The 12,466-nt window shown below is 49.3% G+C and overlaps 1 protein-coding gene and 1 long non-coding RNA gene across 5 annotated transcripts; one reads left to right on the top strand and one right to left on the bottom strand.

The window, feature by feature from the left end:
• Nucleotides 1-878: 878 nt before the first annotated feature.
• Nucleotides 879-9,232, top strand: LOC116567590 (3 beta-hydroxysteroid dehydrogenase/Delta 5-->4-isomerase). Of its 3 annotated transcripts, XM_032302735.1 has the most exons (4): nucleotides 881-1,025; nucleotides 1,142-1,360; nucleotides 5,414-5,578; nucleotides 8,010-9,232. In XM_032302735.1, exons 2-4 carry the CDS (start codon nucleotides 1,216-1,218, stop codon nucleotides 8,819-8,821), a joined length of 1,122 nt encoding a protein of 373 aa, XP_032158626.1. In that variant the 5' UTR covers nucleotides 881-1,025; nucleotides 1,142-1,215; the 3' UTR covers nucleotides 8,822-9,232. The 3 variants fall into 3 exon arrangements, with proteins under 3 accessions (XP_032158627.1, XP_032158626.1, XP_032158625.1); XM_032302736.1 differs by lacking the exon at nucleotides 5,414-5,578 and having other exon boundaries at nucleotides 879-1,025; XM_032302734.1 differs by lacking the exons at nucleotides 881-1,025; nucleotides 1,142-1,360 and having other exon boundaries at nucleotides 4,516-5,578.
• Nucleotides 3,632-12,466, bottom strand: LOC116567591. Of its 2 annotated transcripts, none has more exons than XR_004276270.1 (5): nucleotides 11,708-12,466; nucleotides 8,683-8,776; nucleotides 5,324-5,597; nucleotides 4,420-4,544; nucleotides 3,632-3,715 (listed from the first exon to the last, which is right to left on the bottom strand). It is a non-coding gene; the product is annotated as an uncharacterized LOC116567591 (long non-coding RNA). The 2 variants fall into 2 exon arrangements; XR_004276271.1 differs by having other exon boundaries at nucleotides 4,420-4,541.

Raw genomic sequence — 12,466 nt, 5'->3', positions numbered from 1 at the left:
AGGCGGAGCGAGAGGAGGAAGCAGGCTCCCTGCTGAGCAGAGAGCCCGATGCGGGACTCTATCCCAGGACCCTGAGATCATGACCCGAGCCGAAGGCAGCGGCTTAACCCACTGAGCCACCCAGGCACCCCAAATGATTATGTAATTGTAAAGGGTCATTGAACTAACACTTAAGAGTTGGATGTCTTAAAAAAAAAAAAAAAAAAGATTTGGATGTCTTCATGCATGTAAATCACACCTCGATTTTTTTAAAGTAGAAAAAAAAAGCTTATGGAGTTGGTATTTGGACAGCTCTGGAGCTCCCAAAGCATTCACAGCATCCTCTGAGACTCTGCTGAGAGTGGTTTTACAACCGAGACGTCATACGATCTGCTGTGGCCACAACTCCTTATCCAAGCCATGGAGCTAAACAGTTACCACTGGAGATCTTCCCTTCAGTGGTAATCCTCCTCCCCAACTCTGGAGGTCTCCAAGGAGAAACGAAAATTGAAATTCTGGATACATAGTATTGGAAGGAAATTCACTGCCCGTAGAACTTCAAGGGTGACTGAAGCTGCCGCCAATGCAAATGTCTACACTTTGCAAGACCTATTTCCAATGACACTCTGAGAGGGGAACTAATGGAGTACACAGTGGATCTTCTCCCCAAATGTATTTACTTCACAAGGCAAACTTTCCCATTGTGCTGGCAGATTTTGTCTTTTCATTTAAATCCGCAGGTCTTGGCCTCCCAGACAGCTGGCACTGACTGCCGGATGTCTTGTTGCGAGGAGAACCAAACCTTTATCACACTGTGGCCCTGAAACTTGTTTCCTGTGCCTCAGAGGAATGAGAGATATATTAAAGGTCACTACTCACTGGGGGAGGAGGGAACCTGGAAAAGGCGTGAGCAAAGAGTATGTGGTAAGAGTTCAAGGTGAAGAGGCTGAGCCAGAAACAAGAGTGGATAAAACTCCAGGCCTGCCTTTGGGAAATAAGGAGACCAGAACCCAGGCTCTTCCAAGTGGCTTCCAACAGTCTAACAGGTTAGCACTTTTTAATTTTCTTTCAACTGGTCCTGGGCATGGGAGTTTTGCAAAAATGGAGTGGAGGGAACAAAATAACCCTATAACCACCTGACTTCTCTTTCTGGCCATCCCAGGGTCACCCTGTAATCTAATCTGCTCACCAATTTTTTCATTCCTGGAGAGTGCTTCTTGGCAACCCTATTTGACCATGGCTGGGTGGAGCTGTCTTGTGACAGGTGCAGGAGGGTTTCTGGGTCAGAGGATCGTTCGCTTGTTGGCGGAGGAAAAGGAACTGCAGGAGATTCGGGCACTGGACAAAGTCTTCAGACCAGAACAGCGGGAGGAATTTTCTAGTAAGTGAACTTGAGTTCATGGGTGCGTTGCTCCATCTTAACCTCTACACAGGTATGGGGAGGGGTTCTTGTCTAGCTGATCAAGGAAAGTTGTAGCCAAATCAAGGATGATTCCCTGTCCAAAGTCATCAGAAAGGAAATCAGAGGTGGTGTAATATAAGACATACACAGCTGTCAGGAGACGGGGTCTGACCCTGATCCAGAACTCGAGATCTGGATTACTGCAGGCCCACCACTCTGGCCTCTAGGTCTCTTTTCTTCTCATTTATAAAATCACGTATCTCTCCCTTGTCAACAACCCTAATGTTCTGAAGATTGTGGACTTGGCAATGGCTGTGCAACACCTCCAAAGGGCAGGCAAGCACCATTATCTGGAGATCCTACAAGTAGGTCCCTGCCCCTCTTAATTGCCCTGGTCTTTCTGTGGCTTCATTTAGCATTTCCAGTGAAGGTGAAGCTGAGTGTGGTGTGTGTGTGTGTGTGTGTGTGTGTGTGTGCGCGCGTGCGTGCGCGCCTGTGTGAGTGTATGCGTGTATGTGTGTGTTCACACGTGTGTATGTGACAGGATGGGGGGAGGAAGGTGGAGAGGACACACAGCGAACAGCATGGGAGAGAGCCAGAGACAAACTGTGAGGCTCCAGAGCGTGGGTTCCTCATGTGTAATTCCTATACATCTCTTCTCCACAAGAAAAGTGACAGCAGAGGGGCGCCTGGGTGGCTCAGTGGGTTAAGCCTCTGCTTTCGGTTCAGGTCATGATCTCAGGGTCCTGGGATCGAGCCCCGTATTGGGCTCTTTGCTCATCAGGGAGCCTGCTTCCCTTCCTCTCTCTGCCTGTCTCTCTGCCTGCTTGTGACCTCTGTCTGTCGAATAAATAAATAACATTTAAAAAAAAAAAAGTGACAGCAGAATCTGTTCACCGCTCTGCTGCTTTCCCCAGACTGCCGCCCCGGTGCTAATGCCAACCTAGACTTCTAAAAACCTGTTTCACCCCCAAATCCTCGAAACAGCCCTTTGAGGAAGGTAGGAAGGGGTTCTCCCCCGACACAGTGTTGAGGAAATCAAGGTACATGAAGGTAAAGCAACTTGCCGAGGCACTCTGATTAATGGACTGCGGGGCTCAGAGTAGAGAGAGCCTCATCACAGATGTCCCCGTCATATGGCTCTAAGGCTGCCTCTTGACAAAGGGAGTCTTCAGTCTCTCCCATATCCCCACTGTGTATCCCCCAAAGCAGCCCCTCCCCTTCCCAGCCCCTGCAGACTGGGTGTCAACATGCAGGCCCAGGGTGCACGGAAGACCCTACCTCTCCACACAGAACCTCCCACACCCCCCGCTGCCCTCCAGGACTGCACCCATCACTCCTCTCTTCCTCATTCCTGTGCTCTGAACATCTCACACGTCCTATTTCCTCTACCCTTTGCTTCAACGGGGCCTCTGATGAACACATATGAACATACACGATCAGCACCCCTTGTTTGCGATCTTTTCTTCTCAGTAATACTCACAGTCTGACAGCCCATGCGGGGAAAGGCAAGGTTCAACCCAGAAGACGGTTCCCCGATGTGACCAGTCAGGCTGCATCCGGGGCGGGCAGGGGGCTCTGTACAGATCCCAGTGGGGAATCCTCACAGCGGTCTGTCTACACTAGGCATTGCACTCCGTGTTCTACGCCTGTCGATTCACTTGCTCCTGGTACCATCCCTGGAGGATAGGTAATGTTATCCTCCTCTTTTTAAAGACAAGAAAGCAGGCACAGAAGGGTGTCTTGGTCTGCTAAGGCTGCTACAAAAAGATCCCCCAGGCTGGGGGATCACAGCTCTGGGGGCAGAAGTCCAAGAGCAAAGCAGAGTCATGTTCTGGTGAGAGCTCCCTCGGCGTTCAGAGCCTGTGTCTTCTTGCTGTAGAGGGCTCTCTCTGGGATCTCTTTTCGATGACCCCCTCATGAGGTCAAACCCTCGAGACCCTTCTCGAGAGAAGGCCCCATCTCCTGACAGCATCACACCGGCATTAGGATTTCGACGCATGAATTTGGCGGGACACAAACTCGCAGACCATAGCAAAGGCTAACTTGTTCAAGGTCCCCCCGCTGAAAAATGGCAACGCTGGAACTGAACCCCAAAGGTCTAAGTGCAGCGGCTGTGCTCTTAGCCACTAATTCGTCTAGTAGCTTCTCTCAGGGCCTCCCTACAAGGCAGCCCACACGGTGTAAGCAAGGGAGAGTTCGGGCTGCGCAGAATGCAGGAGTCCTCAAAGCCTTGAGGAAGGCGGGAGCTGCGCCTCTACCACCCACACATCGGCAGCGCCCTCTTCTGGTCTCTCCGCACCCCTGCAAACTAATAGGTTGATCTGAGCCAGCCTGCGAAGTCAGCGGAAGGACGAAGGGACAAGGGAAGAAGGGAGCGGGGCAAGGGGCGGGGAGGCAGAGATGGGGACACAATCAGAGAAAATCCTACTGATTCCCAGCAGCTTTCCCCCTGCCTTTCTCCCCCTCCGGGGCCTTCTTGGAGCTGCCCAGCAGCGGGAACTTGCCCAGGGCGGAGCAAACTTGGCAGAAGCGTAGGGAGAAGCAGATGGTTCTTCCAAGTTGTAACCCAGGAAGGAAATTTCCCTGCACTGAATTTTTCACTCTAGTTTCTCTCTCACTGTTCTCGGGCCTCCATTGCCTATTTCGATGAAACTGTCTTATCCTTTAAATACATACATACATAACATACATACAATGTATGTATGCAGATTATCCTTAATCTGCCTCAGGGAAAGAAAAAGAGTCCTGCCCTTGGGTGACAGCGGAAAGAGAACCAGGCTTGAAGGCAGGGGACAGGCCTGAGTCTTCCAAGGAACTGTGACTTAGACCTGCCCCTTAATCTGAATCCGCCTCAGTTTCCTTGTCTGTATAGTGGAAATCGGAATACCTATGTCATGAGATAGCCATGAAAGAAAAATCAGGACACTGGGGTGGTGTGGGCAAAGCAGAAAGCACAAAATAAGTGGAGGGTATTTATCCAAACTATTGGTGGCGCCCTGTTTAGTTCACCGGCCAGTGTGAAGTGAGGACGTTACCTGAAGTGCCCCTTCATGTGAATTTCCAAGAAGCTGATGTCCCTGAGGTTGAATCCACTGCCCTTGGCTCAATGGCCAGAATGTTAGTCCCTTGGTGGCTGACTTATTTTCGGCACTGATACCTGCTTTAGATGATATCTAATCAGGTTTTGGTTTGGTTTGTTTGTTTGTTTGTTTTTGTTTTTGTTTTTGTTTTTGTTTTCAGTTAAACCTCTCATTTGGGCCCATCCTAAATTCCCTGCTATTGGCTCCATTATCCTTCTGGTCACCTACGCAGGAAATACTTGGGTTGATATGGACTCTACCTCTTCCTCTCGGCCTCCCTCCAATAAGAACCAAGAGCTGGCTGGATAGGTTCTGAGAAGTGGAGCCTGTGTATCCACCCCCTTCCCTGCTGCTGCTGGGGGAGCCCAGGTTCTGACCTCCTCCTCTGAACTCTGCTGCAGACATTCTCTCGATTTCTCTCTTAATTAATGTCTCCACTTCATGCCTCACACTGACCCATTTCACATAGTGCAGCCCGGGTTGGCTGCACCGACCCCACAACTGCGTCTATGTTTCTCTTCTTGTTCCAAATCCACGTGTGAGTCTTCATTCCCTATAGGATTAAATTCAAATTCTTTCCTCTTATATCCACCCTCCATAATCACCCTAACTCTCCTTTATGAATTTTATGAACTTCCCATGAATCTCTTAAAGAATTTCCATCCTAGCCATACTTGACTCCTCACTGCACGAATTCCTTCCTTCTTTCCTTCCTTCCTTCCTTCCTCTAGAATAAAATGGGATGGAAACGGGTGTTCACTCTTCCCCAATAAAGGCTACACATTCTGACGTATGTGCCTCTGTTTAACTTGTTCCTTCCATGGATTTCTCCCCCATTCCCACCCTTCCCCCCATGTACCTGTCCTTGAAGACCTGGGAAAACGCCACCTTTATCAGGAAACTTCCAGATCCAGAAAACCTTCCAGTGACCTGCCTTGTGTTCACACAGAGCTCCAGAGCAAGACCAATTTGATGATGGTGGAAGGAGACATTCTGGATGAGCAGTGCCTGAAGAGAGCTTGCCAGGGCATCTCGGTTGTCATTCACACTGCCTCTGTCATTGACGTCATGAATGTCCTTCACCGAGAGACCATCATGAATGTCAATCTGAAGGGTATAGTATCCCAGGGAGGCTATGGAGTGAGGTGGGTGCATGAGGCTCAGAAAACAGAACAGGAAGGAAGGAGAGGCTCCCATCCCCAAACACCTGCTGAGTCTGCCCCAGCTGCTTTTTCTGATCACTCCTGAGAGATTCAAGGCTGCTATGTTCAGTTTTTTAGAGCAAAGCTAAATAACTTGTTCAAGTAGGAAAGCTGGAATTTAAGCCCACACCTATGTGTCTCCAAATGCCACAAAAGCTCTTTCTACTGAAGCTCCAATCAAGGGTCGACTCCAATCCAACCTTGAACTCTGGCTATCCAACTCTCTTCTGCTTCTCCAGGACAAGGACCAGACCTCACAAGTGCCTTTCTGGTCATCATATTAGCCTTTCTGTGCCCCTCTGAGTTGGTAGTCACACAGTAAGGCCAAGAGCTAGGAACTCTGTGATAAGAAGGGTCCCCGTGTCCACTATGAGTGAAGGGCCAAAGCTCCCAGCCAGTTTCCTTCCAGTAGGACTCCTGTGGGAGATCCCCCAGCCTAATGAGAACATCTAGCTCCTTCCTGCTCACCCCAAAGAAGGATTCATCTCAAGAGACCTGCAAAGCTAGTTCACAGCCGTCTGGCAGGACAGAATTACCCAGGCCTGGCCTTCCCGCGGTATCTTCTTAACAATAATAGCTTCCCCATATCCATAAGAGTACTTCTTCAGCTCGCTGCTGGGTCTTTTGTAAAAGGGGCCTTTCTAGCTAGGTGCCCAAAGTAAACCCCCCTAGATCCTCATCGGTAAATGGCTGGTGGCTCTTTCTGGTTTGCGACTTTCCAATCTACTTTAGAAGGAGACACAGTTGTTTAAGGGATTAGCTTAAATCCCTTACTAGCTTCACATGCAAAGTCATCCTTCTGAGCGCTGGAGGCCAGTCCCTCTAGGACCACAGCGCCCCAACCCCCAGTCCCATCTGGTTTTCATGCCCTGCGCTACAAAGTTGGTCCTTAGAATGAGTCTTAGAGGCTTCTTCTCTAAAGCAACTCGTTGCTTTAGGGTCTCCAGCCTAAAGTAGTACAACCTCAAGGAAGACCCTTTCTAATTTCTACTTATCCATACCCTCACCACTCCCACACTGCAAGGAGGGTGTTAGATTAACTGAGTTTTCCTTTTTAGCCCCTTCTGCTAATTCCTGCTCTCCAGGACTCCCAACAACAGGGGATTTGAAATCCCTGAGAAGTGGTAGAGGTATCAGTTAATTAAAACTAAGGTCAGTTCCAGGTTTAAAAGATACTTCAAATAACCAGGTGGTGGGTATTAGAGAGGGCACAGATTGCATGGAGCACTGGGTGTGGTGCAAAAATAATGAATACTGTCATGCTGAAAAAAAATAAAGGCTTTTGGGAAATTTCAGATACTAGATACATATGAGGACATTTCCTTTCATACATGGTAATATTAGATGAGTTAAATGAGTATTTCTCGATGTGCACATTTAATTTTAAATCATCAAATTTTAGCAAAGAATTAATATTTCAAATGTAGCTTCCATGGACAAATAAACTAGTCCATAACTCAATAAATTAATTTTAGGCAAAAAAAAAAAAAAAAAGATACTTCAAATAATGGTCATTTCCCTCTCTGCAGGTTGATTAGCCCCACATTTTCTCAGCCTCTAGATCTGATATTTTTTTAATGAGTCTGTCTCTCTGAAAAATCAAATTGCACAGATAAAAGAGAGAGAGAGAGAGAAATAAAAATGAAACTTTGCGGGGGACGGTATACTTAAGGGGAAGGTGCTCTGCTTGACCTCCCTCAGCTAAAAGGATTCTGCAAGATTATCCCATTATAGGTATCAACCACCAGAGGGCACACTCCCCCTACTGGTTCTCCAGCAAGCTCAGCCTAGAAGGCCAATGTCAGGCTCCAGAATAGTAAGTAAAAGGAAGATTTCTCACCCCCACTCTTCAGACCGGGATAAAAGGAGTCACAGTCAGAATTAGGAGTGGCCTTTGTATGGAACACTCAATCAGGACTAGGTAAAATTCTAGTCCATATTCTGAGTATGGCCTCCTAATTATATTTTATTTAAAATAAACTGTTTTTAACGAGGTGGTAGGGATAAGTGAAAATTTTCTAATGTCTTCACTCAGCAAAACATAAAATGGCGACCCTCTGTCATTTTCCAAAATTCAAAGTACACACACAGGTCCAGGAATTCAAAAAAAAACCTAGAATTCTTGCTCTCCAGAACCCAAAGTTCGGTTTCTTCTCACTTTTGCCTTTTTGCATTTTTCCTATGGCTATAGCATGTTCAGATCTTAGCTGGAGACACAGAGGAATGCACTCCTCCTGATCTGCAGTAACCATCTCACTTGGGGGAGGGGGTGGACATGGTCTGCAGCCATGATAGGCCCTTTAGGTTATTTGTTGACGCTGATGTTGTACTCCCCATGGGCAGGTACTCAGCTCCTGTTGGAAGCCTGTGCCCAGGCTAGTGTGCCGATCTTCATCTATACCAGCACCATTGAGGTGGCTGGCCCCAACTCCTACAGGGAAATCATCCAGAATGGCCACGAAGAAGAGCATCTCGAATCAAGATGGTCTGCTCCATACCCCTACAGCAAAAAGCTTGCAGAGAAGGCGGTGCTAGCTGCTAATGGGTGGGCCCTTAAAAATGGTGGCACCTTGCACACCTGTGCCTTAAGGCCCATGTATATCTATGGGGAAGGAAGTGCATTCCTTTATGACTGTATATACAAGGCCCTGAGGAACGATGGGGTCCTGACACATCAGAGCAAGTTCTCCATCGCCAATCCTGTCTATGTTGGCAATGTGGCCTGGGCTCACATTCTGGCCTTGAGGGCCCTACGGGACCCCAAGAAAGCCCCAAGCGTCCAAGGACAGTTCTATTACATCTCCGATGACACACCTCACCAAAGCTATGATGACTTCAACTACACTTTGAGCAAGGAATGGGGCTTCTCCCTTGATTCCAGAATGAGCCTTCCCATATGTCTGAAGTACTGGCTTGCCTTCCTACTGGAAATAGTGAGCTTTCTACTCCGTCCAATTTACAAATATCCACCCCCCTTCAACCGCCACACAGTGACATTGTTAAATAGTGTATTTACCTTCTCCTATAAGAAAGCTCAGCGGGATCTGGGGTATAAGCCGCTCTTCAGCTGGGAGGAAGCCAAGCAGAAAACCATGGAGTGGATTGGTTCCCTGGTGAAACAGCACAAAGAGACCCTAAAAACAAAGACTCACTAATCTGGGGGTGACAAGTAGATACAGAGGTTGTTGGGAGTCGTCTATCGAGCTCTCCCCCTCTGGCTTCATACAGGAAGAAACAAGGCCACGGGCCCAGGTCCTACTGTCTCCCTTTACAAGATGGCTGCCTTACTGATTTCCTCCTGCCACCAGAAACTTCCCCGTCCCTGGCCCAACCGGAAGCTTTCTGTCCTGCCCACACTGCAGAGCACAGACAGGGAGATTTGCTGTAGCTGCTCATACGAAAGCTTCTCCACTCCTGGCTCTGAGCTATTCGGGCCTCTTCCGTGTAGAATGTTGCCTATTAGTTCCATTTCCTTTGTTACATGCAAAGTATTTCTTATCTTTTACAAATTCCTAGTCCCACGCACAGCTCAGTGGAAAAAGTAATAAATGTTTTAATGCCTAATCTGGAAGACGCTGTGGTTGACGTGAATACATACCTTCCTCCTTCCCCCTCCATTTCTAGGGATCATTATCTCCTATTTAGAAAAGCAGCATGGAATGGAGGTGGGCAGAAGCGTTGCGGGGGGCGGGGATTAAGACCGACGAAGCATTTGCTATGTTTCAGGCAAATATCACTTCATTTAACTCTCTCTAGAAACCTCTGAGAGGTTTAGAAACCTTACTAAGGTTTCTAGTAAGGTTTAGAAAGTAGGAAGTTCTTCCAGTACGGTCTAGAAACCTTACTGCCTTTTATGGCTAAGGAAACTTGATCATCAGATACCACTCACTAACTGCTAAGTGACCAGGACATTTAGACTGACTAGAAAGCCCCTATCTGTCCACTGAATCTTGCAACCTGAACTGCCTAAATTTATAGCACAATGGGGGTGGGGTGGAGGGTTTGGTCAGCGGTGCAACAGAGCACAGAGAGGAGGAGTGTGCCCAAGCTGCTCCTTGGGAGAGGCCGGTTCCTTTGGGTCACCTCCTTCTTGCTCAGCCCTGGGTAGGAGACCCAGCAGAACCCCTGAGGGGTAGCTGGGAGGTCTTCAGGCCCTTGCCAGATGGCCTGGGCAGGGGAAGGAGAGGCAGAGATGCCACCAGCCTCTATCACCAATGTCAACATCCTTGAAGACCCCTAGGACATAGGATGCACTGGGGCCACCTTGGCAGTTCAGAACCTATATCTAAACTTTCAAATCACATCATGAAACCACACCATGGAAACCACACCAGGAAAGTAAAGGGAACAGGTGTGAAGGCCCCTAAAACTTTGTCTCCTACCTGGTTCAAGAGGTAGAGAAGTCTACTACCCCCACTGTCCCTGCAGAATCAACTCATCCCTACTCTTTTCTCCTCTGCCCATCTATCTCTCACACTCCCTGCTGGAATGAGGCTTTATCCCTCTACCTCCTTAGCCTCTGTCCTTTCCCTCCGTCTTCCCCTTCATCACTGGCCTTTGCAACCAGCATCCTTCTCTGTTGTCCTGAGGAGAGGAGGCCAACCAAGGCAGGTTTGGGGACTTGAATGATGACACGGTCCTCAGTTGAGTAGAGGACCAACAGTTGAAAGAAACACAGTCAGGGCCAGCAGAGACTGGTGAAGCAGAAGCAGAAGCTGGTGAGGAGGTGGCTGGTGGGCTCAGAGTATGGGAGGTGAGAGCTGCCTATCTCCAGACTGGGCTGTAGCCTGTCTCTACGAACCAGAGCCACGGAAGGGTCACACCAAGCATCCAGATGGCTTCTTTCTTACCCAGGGAATGTACGGATTATGAATTCAGTTGAGTCTGATTACCCCGAAGGAGACAGTTTATGCGTTCATTCTAGGGAGAAAGGGAAAAACTATTCTGGTGGGGACGAGGGTTTCTATCACTTTTAAAACCCCAAGGGCCAGAGGATCCACAGTGGGCATCAGGTATCAGAGCAGGGTGGCCCCATCCTGTGGGGGTAGGGGAGAATGACACATTCCCTCCTGCCTCCCTCCAGGGCACAGAACACAGGGGGCAGCGCCTGTGCCCTCCTGGGCAATGCACACACCTTGACACGTGCATGCTGGGAGCCAGAAAAGGGAAGGAGGGAGGTGAAATCCGGGACAAGGGCCCTTCAGCTGAGTTTTTAACCTGGTGAGATTCCATATCTATGAACCCGCCAGAGATTCTCACCAGGAAGAGAAGGAGCTCTGTGGCCAGAGGGCATGGGAGCAGAGACAGAGGAGAGGGGAAAAAATGAGCTGGTGGTCTAGCTGAAAAAGCCTTGGAATGTTTGGGCCCTTGGAACTGGCCCTTCTTACTCACCCTGGGCATAGCACTGAGGGCTGCGGACCTTTAAGAGCTAATGCACAGAAGCCCTCTTCCCTCCTCCCCTCTCCTCCCGCCCCCTCTCCCCCTCCATTCTCCTCCCCTTTCCTTCCATCTCCATCTCCATCCCCTCCCCCCCTCATTTCCTTTCCCGGGCCCCCTCCCCCAGCTGGAGTGGGGTGAATGCGTGAATGAAGATGCAGGTAAGGGCTCCGAGCCAGGTTAAGCCCTAAGGGTGAGTCCAGGGAATGGGAGCTCGCCGGATGTTGGGTAGAAGAGGGAGATATTCCAGACAGGTGAGGAGCCTGAGCAGCGGTGCCAAGGAGAGGGTGAAGTATAGAGGTGGGAGGGCAGAAGGGTGAAGGGGAATGAAGAGGCTGGCCTGCCCGGCGGGAAGGGTTTAGCCCAGGGGAGATTAGACAGTTTAGGGTGTCAGAGGGGACAGTGAGGCTGGCCTGAGGGCTGGCAGGCCAGTGAATGGCTGAATGAAGGACCCACAGGAAGGTGGCAGGGGGCCTGAAGGAGTGAGAGGGGGTGAGGCAGACCCGAAGGCCAGCCAGACAAGCTGTTGTAGAAACCCAGAGCCCCCGTCTTTCACTCCAAGTATAAAATTCTCAATTCATTAACATGCAAAGAGCAATACTGACCTCTCATTAGTAAGTCCAAATGTCCAAGAAAGAGCCGAATATAGTCTGGGATGAGGGCAGGGCAGCTCTGGGGTTGGGATAGGCCCCCTCATCCCTGGCACCCCGACAGCTCCAGGCAGTCTGTCCCACCCTGAAATGGATGATGCTATCAGGGAAGGTCATCCAAGAGATGTGACCCCCGATTGACCCTCAGGCAGGACCAGGGCTCTCAGAAGCTCTCCAGCCCCTCCCCTGTCCTTGGAATGCCAGCCCTTGCTTGCCTTTTCCATTCCCTGAGGCCACTCCAAAGACAGGTCTTGAGATAACGATGTGGTGTTCAGAACACCCGCCCAGTATCCCTGACCGAACCCAGGAAGGCCTCTATATAAACTTTTTAAGATCTGGCAGATGGACACAAGGATCCATTCATCTCGGGGCCACCCAAGATAAGCCTCATTAGTAAGGTCCCTTTGCTTATTACAGCGTAGCTGCCGCCTACCAACCCGGAGCAGCCTCTTAAGTCTCTCCCTGCCCTCTGATTGTAGGAACTGGGTGCAGATTACACCCGGACACCTAGGAAGCTTCCATGAGGACAGCAAGCCAAGTCTGTATCACAGGTCATGTGAATATCCGTGCTTTTTTCCTGGAGATATTTCAATGTGTTGCAATTACGAAGTGCTGGCGCAGAGCCTCCTTGGGATGTTACTTAATATATGATATTACCTTATTACCTCTTGAAAATCTGAAAGAAATCTGAATTTCTAGCCCCGAGAGTTTCAG

This window comes from Mustela erminea, chromosome 10 (assembly GCF_009829155.1).
Source record: "Mustela erminea isolate mMusErm1 chromosome 10, mMusErm1.Pri, whole genome shotgun sequence".
NCBI lineage: Eukaryota > Metazoa > Chordata > Mammalia > Carnivora > Mustelidae > Mustela > Mustela erminea.
This window is presented reverse-complemented; position numbering and strand designations above follow the sequence as displayed.

What these genes read in the sequence shown, in the direction of transcription:
- LOC116567590 (XM_032302734.1), top strand. Translation starts at nt 5,257, where the DNA reads ATGTGCCTCTGTTTAACTTGTTCCTTCCATGGATTTCTCCCCCATTCC. An exon ending in CATGAATGTCAATCTGAAGG is followed by an intron (nt 5,579 to 8,009) that starts GTATAGTATCCC and finishes CCCCATGGGCAG; the next exon opens with GTACTCAGCTCCTGTTGGAA.